We start from the raw sequence: 16,727 nt of genomic DNA, 5'->3' as shown, positions 1-16,727 counted from the left end.
AATGGTCTCATACACATTTCGTAAGTCGAAAAAGACTGCAGTGAAGTGTTGTCATGTAGAAAAAGTCTGTCAGATTGCTGTTTCCAACCTTATCGGGACTGGTTGTGGATTTTCCCTCATGGAAACCACACTGATAGGGGGACAAAAGGCCACGTGATTTGAGAAATTGGCAGGCTACCATCATTTCAAGCTGTTTGCAGAGCATGTTGGTGAGGCTAATTGGTTGGTGCCCATAGATGGATGCTGGGTTTCCAAGAGTCTGTTTTTGAGTCTCTTGTTGTGATGGATGGAAAAACTGAACTTTTTGTGGTAGTATGAGGATACGGTAAGCTGTCCTCCCCATGACTTGCTTTTGCTAACTTTTTATACAGTTTCAGTGCTCTTAGGTGTCTAGCAGCAAAGTGATTGTTTAGACATTTTTTAACAAACTGACGTAACATGTACAGCTCTGGGCTTAAACTGATGCTACAAGCACTGCTACAGCCCTCTGTGCCTAATGGACACTCCCAAAATTGATTCCAGAACATCATAAAATAATAGTATCACACTTCATGTTATGCTGTTTGTCTCAAATTTCCTTAGTTAATTCAGCAAGTTGTTTTATGTGCTGGGTGAGATTCTGAGTGCTGCAGTGTGGCCTGTATAAATCACAGGATACTGAAACATCATAGGTATATATATTAGTCGGAGTGCTCATGGAGTATGCTGAAAAAAATAATAGTTCCACTTTCTGCCTCCAGGTGAAAATATGGTGCTATAAAGAGTCAGAATGTGATATGTTTCCTGTTTTGATGTCAGTATGCTGTTTGTCATTTGGCAATGCACATTGATTTCTTTTGTGAAGTGACTGTTGGTGTAAAGAGTAAAGAAGGTAGGAGCTTTCCATATGAAATTGAGAAGAAAGACCATGCCCTGCTGGTAAGAGGCCCTATGTCAATAAATGGGCTAAGGAATATGATCAATAAATGTAAAGAAACAGATTAATTAAGTGGTGGCCAAGGAGGAGGGAGGAATTACATTCTCACAGCAGTTTGTTAATGGAGTTGTGATAGCTATGGATGATGGTGCAGCACATGCCTCAGATCCTAAAGCCAGTATTTGAGCTGTGTCATGGTAATTGTCTCTCCCCTGACCAACACTTAAAAAGATTTTGCTGCACATTTTATATTTGTATCCCTACAAGATTCAGAATGTGCACCAAATGAAGCCCCAGAGTACAACACCACAACTTTGTCCCTTTTTTGGCATGTATGAAAATGGATGGCATATGGCCACAGAATATTCTTTGGATGGATGAGGCATGGTGCCATGAATGCACAGGACTGTCACATATAGGGTTCTTCTCCACCACATGTTGTGCAGGAACATCCACTGCACTCAGCTTATATGATTATGAAGTGTGGCTTCAAAGCTCATTCATTCCTGGTCCACTTTTCTTCAAGATGATGACACCTGTCAGGGCCTGTTCAGTGTACAGTGACATCTGCACATCATAAGGACCACCTTATGCAACATGTGATTGCAGCTTTACAAGAGCACAGCTGTGTCCACATCACCACTTTCATGCAAAATGGGGTGACACCACAATTCACTTACCAGGGGAAAGATTTACTTCAAGAAACCTTCAGTAATGACCGCTTCATCTTTAGGCAACTTCAGGATGTGTGGCCTTCCAGATCTCCTGACAAGAATACATGTGACTTCTGGTTGTACGGATATGTGAAAGATCATATCTACCATGAATGAATCTTCCTGATATGGAGGACAGCAAACAATGAAATGTCACTCTGATTACAGTGGACATGCTAAGAGCAACTGTTGAATGTGCTGCATTATGAAAGAAGAATGTTGCTAAGTCAGGAGACCATATTGAACACATGTTGTAACTTGTGACCATATCCTAATAAGCATGCCAGAGCCATCCTTATCATGTTTTTCATCGTTTCTCCCCTTTTCCTGCACCCACACCACATTCTGATTACTTACAATGCCATAGTTTCACATGGTGGCAGAAAGTGGATCTATTATTCTTTGTGCATACTCCTCGAGTACACTGACCAATGAACATACTTACCATGTTCCAGTCTTCTGCAATGTATACAGCCTGCATTGCAGTGCTTGGAACACTATCAGTTTAATTACACCACCTGCCATCTGGTATTTCTGCACAATGCCCTAAACGAGTACACAATGGATTCCTTAAGACTTTATCTAACAATAAAAAAATGGAAAATTCAGGATGGAATAATGACAATATACTGAAAAGGATAGTTGCTACAGTGGACATGCTAAGAGCGTCTGTTGTATGTGCATGCCAGAGCCATCCTTATCATGTTTTTCATCGTTTCTCCCCTTTTCCTGCACCCACACCACATTCTGATTACTTACAATGCCATAGTTTCACATGGTGGCAGAAAGTGGATCTATCATTCTTTGTGCATAATTCTTTCTTCAATTCAGTTTCTCACGGGGGCAGTTCTGCAATTTGAGAATTTGTCCTTTTTAATGAGGTTTTTTCTTTTAAAAACCACTGGAGTGTCAAAATTTTGAATGAAAATCAATTGCTTATAAGCTGTGCACATTTTTTTCTTTAATTTTTCTTGCATTAAAATTTGGAAACTTTTCTGCCTGTCTATTTTAACTAAGACATACACAAAGATATTGGCTTGTAATAGGTATACTGGTATTGAAATTTGAATGATTTTTTTTAGTGTGCTCCAACAAATAGTCATTTTCTTACCAAAAACTTGCAATGTAATATTGATCTTTTAGTTCTTTCTCATGTATAATGCTGCTGTAGCAGTTACAAATCTAGCTGTTTTTGTATCAAAGTCAGGTCTACTCTATTAGTCATTGAAAGTGAAAGTTCAGCATTTGATATCTATTTTGATACAGCTTCTACTGCCCCCCCCCCCCCCCCCCCAAAAAAAAATGGTGAGTTATTCACTTTGTTTTTGCTGTCAACATTTTGCTACCATTAAATTTGTGATAGAGGTTGTCACTGCCTTACAATATATTTCTTGAAAATGAATACAACAGTAAAGTTTAACATTGCTAATATTAAGTTATAACCTTCTCAAAAATGCAAAAAAGGTTTGACAAGTGTTGCTAATTTGTTGATAAAGCAAAGAAATCTTTCAAATTTTTCTTGATCAAAGTTTGGTGACATGATTATCAAATTATGATTATTTTTACAGAAGTACCACTTCCAGGGGTTGATGTCACCAGTGTTGACTCCTTTCAAGAGAGACAGGTTGGTAACAATATTCTCTGTTTGCATTGGTTATTATTGCACATGATCATACAGAGAATTTACTTTATGCTACATATTTGCATTCATACTCCTGGTGCTGCATTTTAAACAGACTTCAATTTAATTTGTTTCTTTTTTTCAGTGCACAGAGTGTCAATCTTGATATCATACCAAAATATGCTAAATATCTCTCTGATGTTGGAATTAATGCAGTCTTGGGTAAGTTCACACTTCACTTAAATGAGATAATTGTTATTCTGTGCAGTATTTTGTTCTTTAATATTTACTTTCACCATTGTTTGAGGAGTACAAAGGAGAGAAATGTAAATTACATCGAATTCTGTAATTAACATGAAATTTACTTGCTGGGCAGTTACAATATAGTACTCAAAGTAATTTTGAAAACGTGAAAGGTGTAAAATTTCAGTAGTTGAAGTTCCCCTAATATTATCACCTGAATCTATATATCTACATCGCATACAAGTGCACAGTGTATGGCAGGGATATTTGTGGCCCTTTGCAAGCATTTCATGAATGGCAACTGAGAAATTATGTGCAAATGTTAGCAACACTTAACGTGCAGGGTGAGTCTGTAGTGTGTTACAAACTTTCAGTGGTAATGGAGAAGGATAAATGTATCAGTCTTAGGTAATGGACCCTGGTTCAGAAACAACCAAGTCAAAAGGTCTAAGTGAAAATCATTCTGATACCTTGGTCTGTGGGCCTCTTCTTCTGCAAGTACTTTGTTTTCCATATTTTGGGAACATGTAAAATGATCAAAACAAGAAAAAATGTCCAGGAAACATGGGCTCCAAAGTGCATACCTTAGGAGCTATGAGCTCTTGTTCAGTAGAAGATATGTGTTTCACAGTAGCAAAAATGAAAAAGTGCTCAAAGCTATTAAAGTATGCACTTTAGAGCCCATCTTTCCTGGACGTTTTTTATTGATTTGGTCCATATTGTTTCCTTCCAAAATATGGCAAGCATAGAGCTTTCAATAGAAGAGGTCTGCTGTCAGAGATATCAGAACGATTTTTGCTTCTAACTTTTGACTTGTTCATTTACAGATCAAGTTTGCTTACCTCAATTTGATACACTTAGCCTTCTCCATCACCCCTGAAAATTTGAATCATCATCATGTAAACCCCATGTATATGCTGGAGCCTTGGAATTTTGAATTAACTGATGTGTATACCACTGTAACATGAATATAAGGAGTTGAAGATAAATTTTTCATTTACAAGTTAATGAAATCATTGTCTCTGCTGTATTGTGTTATCTGTGTTAAAACAATGAAGCACACAGAAACCAGTCAATAACAACAAAATAATGAGTGAAGAACTGGATCAAGTAAATCTCACATTTAAATGGAAAAAAGGAATAGAACACACTACGTGAATTTGAATTTGATTTTAAACATGATGCACTTTACCCCTTCTTTCTTATAATTCAAATTAGTTTTATCATATTACATTCAATGTGAGATTAAAAGTTCTCAGGCTTTGGTACCATGTCACTCTTGCAAGAAATCTTTTGATTTGACATTCAGCCTGAAGCCTTCTCCCAGAAACTGGCTGCACACGTATGTGCACTATCATATTTCTGGGAATTTAAGGAGAGTATTTCCAACATTTACCACTGTAATTGCTAATGATAGGCTGTTAAAATGTTGCTGTGGTTGGGGAATTGTTCACTGCTGTAGTAGAGCCTAGGGAATGGGATGTGAGTTCTAATTGCATTTATCTTTGCATATTCTGGTATCATCCTTGTAGCACCAAGGACAGGCAGCCATGCCACCAGCAGCCTAAGGATGTCATGACAATTAAAACTGTTTGGGTATTTAACTATCTTGACCACCTGTCTGACTTTCTGTTTATCTTGTATGGTACTTTTATTAAATTGTGAACATTCACAAAGACTTTGTCCTGACAATAGGATATGTTCAGCTATGACTGGCTTTTTGCATTGCTTGAAGCACCACACATGTTCTTTGTGCCCTTTCAGACATTTTTTAACTCCATGGCCTCTCTCCTCTATGCTTAACACTTACTTAATTTTATATACTCCAGTAGTCTGTAGTGGTTCTGTTTGGTCTTTTATTGATTTTAACTTAGCATTTCTTGTATGTCAGAAAAAAATGGCGTTACATACTCTCACAAGAAAAAAGGAAGTCATGTGATATAATATTATAATGCTCTGTAGGATAGAAATACTTTCAAAACTCCTTTCTAGATAACAACCGAATCATATTTACCACCATTTCTTCCTACTTAATGACAAAATATTCTCACACTTTCCACTGACCTATAGTTTTACAGAAAATTCACTATTGATGAACATGTTATGCACTTAAACTTTGTAGAACCATTTCATTAAGTCAACTGTACCTGCTAATTATGAAAATAAATATTGAATTACATCAGTTCTGAATTCTCACATTCACTAAACACTCCCTTGTTTGCTAATATTTCATAACAAATCAAAGTACAATAATTTATTGTTTAATTATATATTACAAAATCCAACCAAAGAGAGAAGTGAAATAAATGTACACAGCACTTTTATGTGTTTGTCAAAACTATAATTAAGACACTATTAATTCAGATTTCTCAGATGCTGCAAAATTAAACTGGCACTTAATCTGTAGTTTCTGGTTGGTGTGCTATTAAACTCTCCCTCAGCCATAATTTAAGTCTTTCTAAGGAGTTCTGCCAGTACTTTTTTTCCTTGGTGGTGTCCAGTGATGAAATACTACCCTCCTAACTTTTACTTAGGATAATGAATGAAATATTACTTTTAACATGATAATTCTTTGAGTGTGGAGAAAATACGTACATCTATTGATGTAAGATGTATGCAACCTGCAATCAGATTTTTCAAATCCCCCCTTAAAAATGAGGAGAAAAAGGTGTTATATTACCAAGATAAACACACAGTTTTACAGAATTATGTTGTCTCAGTTACCCTATCCAGAGAAATTTATGGTCTGAACAATGGGAGAAAAGTTAACAAGGACACTCAGTACAGGAGAAATTTTTATTCTCTCCTAAAAAATTCTTACAAGACTATTAACTGGGTTTTCCTTTGCAGTGGGTCAGACAATTACAGTGGACAGCAGTACGAGTGCTAAATTAGTTCACAATTTATTTTCAATTTTAATGTTCTTTGATATTCAAAAACTGTGACAATGGTGCTCTTCTTTCATCTGTCATTTCATCACCCTCCCTAAAAAGACCCCAGCAGTAATCATTCATCATCTAAGGGCTTCAGTGTCATTGATAACAGTGTTCCATTATACAGATGTCTGGATGAAAGCATTCACCCTGCCCACTGCTTATGGCTCCGAAATTTTCTGAAAATAAATCAAGGTGGGAATGTTAAAAGCGAATTTTAAATGATGTTCTGCACCCTAGCAGCTGTAGAGCAAATTATTTATAATGGAAACATAGTTATCATCTCTTCTGTTACCCAAAAAAGTCCTTCACAATTGCTCTGTAAGGTGACCAGTGGCTAATTTGATAATTGTGAGTTTGATATCAATGGTTGGATCCTTCATCACTTTTCTTGTTTGTGATGCACCAAATATACCTTCTTTCAGCTTTGCTTCACTCAATTTAGGAAAGTGTTTTTTGAAATGGTTGAACGCCTGACAGTAGAAAAACTCTTTACAAAACTCGAAAATCTTAACTGCAGGAACATTTTGAAAGGTGTATTCAGATTCTGCATGCCAGAATATATAATAACTGGTATATCATATTCCAAATACAAAATGGCTGTTGACAAGTGTTATTAGGCATGAAACAAATGAAATTGACAGGGGAAATGATATACACTCCTTGATGATAGTAAGAGTAATGCAGATGACATTAAGTCATTGGCAACTAAATCCAATTAATTCCTATTTGCAGTAGCTGAAAACATGGGCACCAAAAACTATCCATCACAGACAGATCCATTAGATTTACTCAGATCGTCATTGCATACTCCACCACCAGACATCAGTTTTGCTAAATCATGTGTTAGCCCCTTGAGTTACCTTTACAACCTGTCAATGATTAAAAATGAAGTGGCTGAAAGACACGTATGCAGTAGTAGTAACCATTCACAAAAGTGGAAATAAGGCCCATCAACCTACTATCCGTTTCTCAGAAATTTTCGATAAAGTAGCTTACAACAGTATACTGAACCATCACTCTGAGAATAACATCATAACAGCAATTCTATTTGGCTTCTCTACTGATAATGCAATATGTGCTTTTAAGAACTCAGATCTTGTAGAAATGAACAAGAAAAAATGCCCTCTTGACATTTCAAGTTATCTTGTTCTGTTGCCTTTTATTACATAGTTCATAAAATTCTGTTCGGGAATGATGTGGTGTTAAGGCCATTCCCCTTGTATGTATGGGATCATATCTTAGCAACAAATGGTATCATGGAAACAAGACTAAATTCAGAATGGCAGAAATATTAAATATTGTGTCCTGCAATATGAACTGCTTTGTCCACTCCTTTTCTTGGCCTAACTGGGAGACTGGAGGACTCTTGAAAAACTATGGAGTTGCTGATGATTCAACTATATAGATAAAGAGCCTAAACACATAAATGTTAGATGCAGCCAGAAGAATAATGGAATATGATAACATATGGTTCACAGCTAACAGCTTAACCCGTAATTAAAGAAAAACTCATAATACTTAGCTGCAAACTTATAGGTACCAGAATTAGAGATCAATGGGTACACAATGGTTGAAGTTCCAGGAGTGAAGTTTCTAGGCATTCAGATGGATAATAAACTTACATTAACCGAACAGCTCGGTTATGCCTACTTTGTATTTAGAACTCTCTCTAATTGTGTTGACAGGCAGAAGGGACAGCTGAGATACTTCATTTGCCTTCACTCAATAATGCCCTAATATTCTGGGGAAATACAGCTAATGTCTAAAAGGTTTAATTCTACAAAATTCTCTAAAAATATGATGAAAAGGAAAGTTGCTACTCACCTTATAGCAGAGCTGCTGAGTCGCAGATAGGTACAACAAAGAGACTGCCACAAATATAGTTTTTGGCCAGTAAGGCCTTTGTCAGAATAGATGGCAAACACACACATAAACACTCATGCAAATGCAACTCTCTCTCTCTCTCTCTCTCTCTCTCTCTCTCTCTCTCTCTCACACACACACACACACACACACACACACACACACACACACACACACACAGGACTGCAGTCACAGGCAACTAAGGCCTCAGTTGCTTGAGACTGCAGTCATGTGTGTGTGTGAGTTGCATTTGTGTGAGTATGTATGTGTGTGTTTGCTGTCTATTCTGATGAATGCCTTACTGGCTGAAAGCAATCTTTGTGACAGTCTTTTTGTTGTGCCTATTTGTGACTCAGCATCTCCACTATATAGTGAGTAGCAACTTTACTTTTCATAATATTGTTATATTTCATCCTGAATTTTCCATTGTTTGAAATTCTGTAAAAATTGTGTATAAAATTGATAACTGAAAATCTGCAGAAGCCTCTTCGCGGACCTAGGGATTCTTACACTTACATGTCAATACAAATACTCCCTAATGACACTTGTGAATAGCAACAAGAGTGAATTTAGGATGAACTGTATAATTCACAATCACATATTAGGAGTAAAAATAATTCTCATATAGACTACAGTTTTGAATGTAGTTTTAAACTTGGTGCAAAATCCTATAAAAGGTGCCAGTAAACAACAAGGCAGGATATTGAAAATCCCCTCATATTCAAAAACAAAGAAAAAGGATATCTCATCGTCCACTCCTCTATAATTTATCAGGATATTTCAATTCAGAGATGTAAATTCTGTGTAACTCTAATATTGGTATTATCCAAATTGGGGCTTCTTTCAACATTGTCTAGAAAGCCGATGCTTTCTTATAAGTAGAAGATAAAAACACCAAATGATTAGTGAACAGGAAAATTTTCTTCAAAGTAGCTGTTTGTCTTGTAAGTACATATATAATGTAATCCAGAAGCAATCCTAAACTTATCTGTGTGAGAAGACCAGCACTGGTGCTAATTTGTTTTTAGCATACTTTACAGAAGCAGCCAGTGGTGACTAGTTTTGTCTGTTAATGTAAAACTTGACATCCTTGGTGACTTTCTTCATAATGGAATTTAAGGAACAAGTGTGACTGGATGAATTAAGTAATTAATTATGCCAGTTATGAATTGTTGGTATTCCTTATGAAGCCAATATTTATTTATTGAAAGTGGTTGATCATAAATATTCTGAAAGAGATGAAGACTGAATAATATGAAATTCTGAACAGAGATACATTTTAGAAGAAGGTTTTAGAGTCTCCTCTCTGTAGTAAACAAAAAAAGGAAACTGGAGAAAAAGAATGAGGCGTTCATAAGCAACCACACTCTGATTAAATGGAAAATTATTGGAAAAGCTGTAAGTTAAGTTAGATGTAGTTATTTACAAAATACATAGGAGGCCCAAATCAAATGAAGAAGAAAAGTGATCATAAGCGAAAAAAGTTTATTGAATAATCTGCTTATATCAGTTGCTTGTAGGACTGAATATAACAAAATAAGCATGACTGTGGTTACATAATATCACAAAACATATATTTCATGACATTTGAATCATAAAAGTCATGTCGCTTTGTGTTTTGAAGATTAATTAATGAATTTTTGATGTATGTATCAATTGTAAAGAAATTCCAGAAACAAAATGAATGAATAGTTTTTAGAATAGATAGGAGCCCCACAGCTCATTTTTTTATTCTGCAAAGAGAATCCTTTGTAATATTCTCTGTAATGTAAATAAGTAGCACATGTTTACTCAAGGATTTCAAAATTTTACAACACTGTATTTGTACTTGCATGCAATTGTTGTATTTATTTGTTTATGGACCTTGGTTCTCTCTCTTACATTAATATGTTGTTGTTTGTAGTAAATGGAACAAGTGGAGAAGGAATGTCAATGACTGTTGATGAGAGGAAAGCAGTTACAAAGGCATGGGTAGATGCTGCAAAAACCACCAAACAAGTTGTCATGGTTCAGGTTGGAGGAGCTTGTATGAAGGATGTCCTTCATATGGTAATCTTTATATACCTTTTATTCCATTCTGTTAACATAAGTAATTTCTTTTCTATTTTATGCGGATTTAATATCCACTCAATAATTAAATCAATAGACATTGGACACTAATACACTTGATCTGTAGTATTTAATGAAACAACAATAGCCTAATGTGATTATCTACAGCAAATCCAAATCAGAGTGACATAAGCAAGATTTGTAATTTAAACTTCCTGAATATTTCAGCTACTCTACCAATATGAATTTATTATGTAATCATTATCCAAGCAGAAAAGTGAAATTGTTCCTCTTTGTTGTGTGAAGGTCACACTGCAATACGTTATCTTTTCCTAATGTAAGGAAAAGATAGATTGTTACTTACCATAAAGATTACACATTAAGTTGGAGACAGGTGCAACTAAAAGACACTTAAACATTACCTTTTGGTTACAGCTTTCATCAAAAAAAGAAACACACACACACACACACACACAAAAGCAAGCTCATGTCATGCACACATGACCGCCATCTCTGGCAGCTCAGATCAGAATGCTGGTCTGAGCTGCCAGACAAGTTAGCAGCATATTAGTAAATAATCAGTAACTGTCTCAAACTTCCTGCCAGATTAGAATTGGCTGTTGGATTGAGGCTTGAACCCAGATCCTTCCCAGTTACAGGTTTGCAATCTGGTTTGGCACACACCTTTAAACTGACAGAAAGTTTAAAAACAGTGCACACTGTGTTGCAGAATGGAAGATCCTCTGTAGCAGTTTTACCTTTCCTTTACAAAGGTGTGACAATATAAACAATATAAACTGCTCAATTCAAGTTAACAGAAGTGCTTCAATACCTCAATAAGTTCTATAGAACTTACTATCACAACCAAAAGGCAGTGCAGAACAAAATTTACCCTTTTCACTTAGTTCTCAAACTATGTAAGTGCAGAGCTGACAATTAGAAAATAAGATATCAAACTAAGCTGTTATAATAGTGCTCAATCACACCCTCACCTTTAACAAATATTGTGAGACTATTAAACAGAAAATGAGTGCATGTAACATCATTAGTAGATGTTCTCATTTGACCATTGTTAAACACATGCACATTTGAGCCACAATTCTCTCCTCTATGCCAAACAGTTGACATAACATCTAATGAATCCTGAAAACCAGTTATACTATCTCTGAAGCTAACATTGATATATCAAGTCTGTTCTAACTGCACAAGAGAACACCACATGATGACTGACACAACAAACTGTATTGAGTCTAGAAAACATGTTATTACAATGGGTACACTAGCAAAGGAGTGGTTCACAGTAACAATCTGATAACACATATACATAGGTAAACATGTAAATGAGTTAGAGCTGGCCTGACCTATCTCTAAAAGCCCACTAATAACCTTGCTGTTGTATGCCCGTAAGCTCATCTTCCTCTCTAAAAGCTGACTAGAGGCTGTGCGTGCATCCACAAGTGGAAGCCTCTGATGATGTTTGAACTTCTAGCTGTGTTTGCTGACTTCTGTGGTGTGGCCTACAATTGTATACCTGGATCTCAGGTGTGGATCTATGTGGGTCACTACACCCCTCCCCCCTTGTGGGGGGAGGGGGGGGGGGAGGGTAGAGAGTTGCTGATTCCTGGGGAAAGTTGCAAATGACTGTGATTTGGAGGCAGCGTCCATGTCCATGAAGGCCCCAGAGGTGAGAGGAGCAAGCAATCCCCAGTTGTCAGAGGCTGGGGATACAGGCAAAAGTGGCTGGTGTGAGGAGGAGAGGACCAGGGGCCTCTGCCTAGCATGAAAAAACTAAGCTGAGCCAACTGCTTTGAGGTTATGTGGGCTTGAAAGTCTGTGGTGCACCCTAGGCCTTCTGCAAAGACATCCTGAAATTCTGAGCACAGAAATTCTGAAGACTGACAGCAGATCTCAGCAGATGCCAACTGCATAGAGTTCATGATCGAAATGCCAAAGGTGTGAAAGGCATGAAACCTGAAATGGTTTGCTAAACTAGCATTGTGAATGACAATAAAAGTAACAGATCGAATCACTGATTTATAGGTGACCTCCACCCACCACGAATAGACCAAGCAAAGGGATTTGCTCTTTACTGTATCACTCGAGGTGCCTGCTTACTAGTGACAACTGCAGAGAGCTTAGGTCTGAATATCTTTGGGCTTTAAGCAGGCAAACTGCCATGCTGGTGTCTACCTTCAGGCACAGCTGTTGTGAGAGAACCAAAATCTTGCTAAAAAGCTTTTTGGAATCATGATCGGGAACTGGCCCCCACGATAACACTTCCTGAATATTCATATCCATGATCTTTGGTGCTGCAATCTGGGCAGCTGAGTGGCAGAGTACTGCAAAGTGACTTAACAGATGGCTCAATCCTGGGGATACTCTGATCTTTCATGTTTGGAGTAACAGAACACACATGATAAAAACAGAGAGCAGTGGCTGGAATGTTGTCCACACACTGTGAGGGAGGTGCTGGATTGGTCAGTTTACATTGCCATGATGTCATCCTCCCTGGATGCAGCCAGGCCACCCTGTACCGCCACGACATTGCACAAGGCCTCTAGTTGCAGACCAGCAGTATGGTAGACCTCATATGGCTGCTCACTTGACGAAACCTCTTCAAGGAAGGAGTTATCCAACTGGACAGCCCATTGCTGGACTTCTTTATCTGGGGTGGAGTGCATGATAACATCATGAATCATGACATCGGCATATGTCAATTGCAACTAAGGTTGTGGAGGGTCGTGACCAGATTGATGGGGCCCCTTCTTGCATTGGTGAAATTCAACTCCATTGTCACAGTGTGTGTGTGTCAGTGATAATAGGAAGACAACAATGAATGTAAGTGTCAAACAACAAAGACAAAGGTTTCTGCAATGGGACCAACTGCTGCAACACCCGATACAAGGGGAAAGAAATCCATGACAAAGACAGTGCATGACATACCTTCACATCCAGAATGTGGAAGGCATGAAAGTACTGCCATAGGTGGTGTTCATACGCCTTCCAATTTTCTGCTGCCTCACTGAAGGCACAAACTGAGGAGGAAACAGAGCTAGAGCTGACTAGGCCTGTCTCTAGAAGCTGTTGACTGACCAGTACAGTGCATGGGCAAGAGACTGCGGGCACATCCAAACTGACAACCTCAGACAGTTGTCAAACTTCTAGCTGCACCTGCTGACTTCTGTGGTGCACCTTGCAACTGACACAGAACTGTCTCAATTTATTGAAAATTTCCCTGAAAGAAATTTAATTCAGGAGAATAAATGCTGCTGCCAATTGCTCGATGGGATCTACATGATCAGTGACAGAAATCCAGAAAATTTTAGTCCTCCAGTATACTGTATTATAACATCCCACCATCCTCCTGGTTTTAACTTTAATTAACATCATGCTCTCTCACCTTCTCTTTTTTTTTTACTTTTCACTTTTTCTTACTATTTGTTAATTTATTTACTCAATAATTTACTCTGTTACTTTTTAATTTTTTATGTTCATGATTCTCCCTTTCTCCCTTTTTGGTATATCCTCATTTCCTTTCTCACTTTCTTCTTAGTTCTTAAGTGAACCATTCATGTCACTTCTCTTCCTCTTACTCAGCTTTATTTTTCACTCTGTCATATCATTAATCTCTGTCCCTCTTTTTGATTTTCCCACATTTCCATTCTACTTCCCTCTTAGTTCTTAACTGCACTGTATTTCTTTTATCTCTGGACTGTTGCTGGCACAGGGCTTACCAATGTGCTGTATACTATATCCACCTTCCCCTTCATCTCTGTCTGTCCTCATCCTCACAACAGATGGAGCTTTCTCATCTTTGGGTCTGAGTGGCCTATCACTCCTTTCTAAAATTTCCCAGATTATCCCTTTTTGTTACCTGAGGAAGGAGCTAGCAACCTGAAAGTTAGGATAACAACAGTATGGAAATGGGAGATTGTTACTCACCACACAGAGGAAGCACTGAGTGACAGACAGAAACACTGAAAAACAACTGTATGATGAAGCAAGCCGGGATATTTTTACTTCTCCTTTTGTTTTGCCATCTGCCTCCTTAAAATTGGTTTTTTCAATTTTAACTGATTACCATTAACATATGTGAAAATAATCTGCATTATTCATAAAAGAGAAAGATTGGCCCTTAGTTTTAAGGAATATAACACCAGACCTTATTTTGACTATTCCTAGTTAGTATCTTTTGTTATAGGGTGAAATCCATAATTTTTTCATAACTTAAATTCTATTGTTGACATATAAACAAATATAAATTCTGTACTAATTATAAACATTTGGGAGACAAAACAAGAGCATTCTTAAATGATCCATTTGGCTTTATTCGAAAATATGTTAGCAAAGCCAGCCCTTCACTAATTCCAAAGTAATTAACAGTTTGTCAGAAGTATTGTTTACATAACTATATATGTTAATTTCATCATTTAAACAAATACTTTGGCCTAAACCTTGTAGTAGAAGAAACTGTAAAAAAGATGGATTTTTTTGATGTATTCAGTTAATTTAATGAGTTAAGTTTTAATTGTAATTTCTATAAATTTAACTTTAAACAACGTGTAGTTTCAGTACCTATTATTGTGATGATATATAAGGGCCTGATTTTTGGTCCTGAGACAGTCAGTCCACAGCCGAGTTTCAGATGAGCCTTGTCAGTTAGAACAACAACAATGCTGCAACTTAACTGTGAAATAAGTGTTACACAATTAGGCTGTGTGTTAAAACAATGACAGTGTCTGCTCCATACGTACCTTTCTATTCTTCAAGAACTGTGGACTTTGTAGTTAGGTTTTTACTGTTTGTAGATGTTCAATAGTAAACTATTGTAGCAGTATGTGGAGGTTTGCCTGCACACTATTAATAAGGCTTATTGAAACTTAAACAATAGTGCACTGGCCATATAACGGTGTATTATTAGGGGGTTGTGAAAAGTGAAATTCAAGTACTGTGAAACACAACTGTGCACCTGTCAGCTACATTATTTACAGTAGTCAGTGTTGGAATCCACAACCCATTTTTCAGCCAGTATAGCAACACAGTATGTTGACACCAAGGACATTAAATGAAGAGATAAGTAAAGCAGGGCAAACTGTCACAACTGCTAGGTATTATTTAGCTATTTGACTAAGTCCTTCATCTGACACAGACAAAACAAAACACACATACAACCAAATGTACATAATTCACCCACACATAACCGCTGTCGCCTCTGGGCATTAGGGTTAGTAGTTTCTACTTTTATACGTGTCTATAACCAGTACTTTTAATTTCACCTTCTGAAAGTAAATAATGGGAAACTACTCTGCCTCCCTATAATTTTATAGTGTTTTTCCTCAAATTTATGGCACATTTGACCCAGAAGTTTGAGAAAAAGAAATCTGCAATTGCGAAGAAACAAAGTTTTTTGGCAACAGGTATTTACTCCATGACAAGCTTTGGCTATTAGAGATCAAGAGCCATGTCCAGTGTAAAAATCCTTAAACAGTTGGGCTTCACTGTTCCAAGAAAAATCCAAAATCAAACTAAGAGGTGTTCTGTGTACTTATTGTACTAAGATAAGACACCACTGTTTTGACTGTTCTTCCTCTGTGATACACGAAGAAAAATTTTATTACTGTCTAAAAGCAAATAAGTTGGATAGGTATAACCAGTACCTGCAATGGGTAGTTTCATTGAATTGTCATATGGAAAATAGACACTGTATATTTTTATCATCACAAGTTCTTACAGTATGTACATCCCTATTAATCTCTATATGACAGCATGGAATAGATGGAGTACAATGTAATTTATAATACCAACAGCTCATAGTTCACTAACAGTTTAAATGAGTGAATATATTTCAGAATGATTCTTTCTTATTGAAAAATGCATTATTACATATGTTCAAATTAAGCACAGTATTATCTATATTTTTCATTTATTTTGTATGATAAATGATGCAGGTTTTATGTCATGTAAGTATGACTGAGAGATAGAAAATTATTTACTAACATAACAATTCACATAATTCTCTTCTAGGCAAAACACTGTGAGGACCTTGGAGTTTCTGGATTGCTTTGTTTGCCTGAACTTTTCAATCGCCCTGCTTCAATTCAGGACCTGGTGAGGTATCTAAAAGAAGTTGGAAAAGCTGCACCAAAAACACCATTATTATACTACCATTTACCAGCTTATACTGGTGTAAACTGTAAGTGTTAATCACTTTGAACTTCTGTATATGTAAACACACACACACACACACACACACACACACACATACACACACACACACACACACACACACAAAATATAAAGTTCACCATAGATGGACCAATAGATACATAGATAGAAGAAGATAGAAAGAAAGAGAGAGGAAGGGGAGTAAGATTTTTTTTGGGGAT

The 16,727-nt window shown here is 36.9% G+C and overlaps 1 protein-coding gene across 2 annotated transcripts in view; it reads left to right on the top strand.

Moving 5' to 3' along the window:
• LOC126188019 (N-acetylneuraminate lyase-like) overlaps positions 1–16,727 on the top strand; it is a 96,702-nt gene that overhangs the window by 68,241 nt on the left and 11,734 nt on the right. For both annotated transcript variants that reach the window (XM_049929436.1, XM_049929437.1), the window contains exons 2-5: positions 3,198–3,253; positions 3,396–3,472; positions 10,196–10,341; positions 16,366–16,534. In XM_049929436.1, the coding sequence (XP_049785393.1) occupies positions 3,198–3,253; positions 3,396–3,472; positions 10,196–10,341; positions 16,366–16,534 (448 nt within the window). The remainder of the gene's footprint in view (positions 1–3,197; positions 3,254–3,395; positions 3,473–10,195; positions 10,342–16,365; positions 16,535–16,727) is intronic.

The sequence above is a fragment of the Schistocerca cancellata genome, chromosome 5 (genome assembly GCF_023864275.1).
Source record: "Schistocerca cancellata isolate TAMUIC-IGC-003103 chromosome 5, iqSchCanc2.1, whole genome shotgun sequence".
Lineage (NCBI taxonomy): Eukaryota > Metazoa > Arthropoda > Insecta > Orthoptera > Acrididae > Schistocerca > Schistocerca cancellata.
The sequence above is the reverse complement of the archived record's forward strand: the minus strand, read 5'-3'. Positions and strand labels throughout refer to the sequence as shown.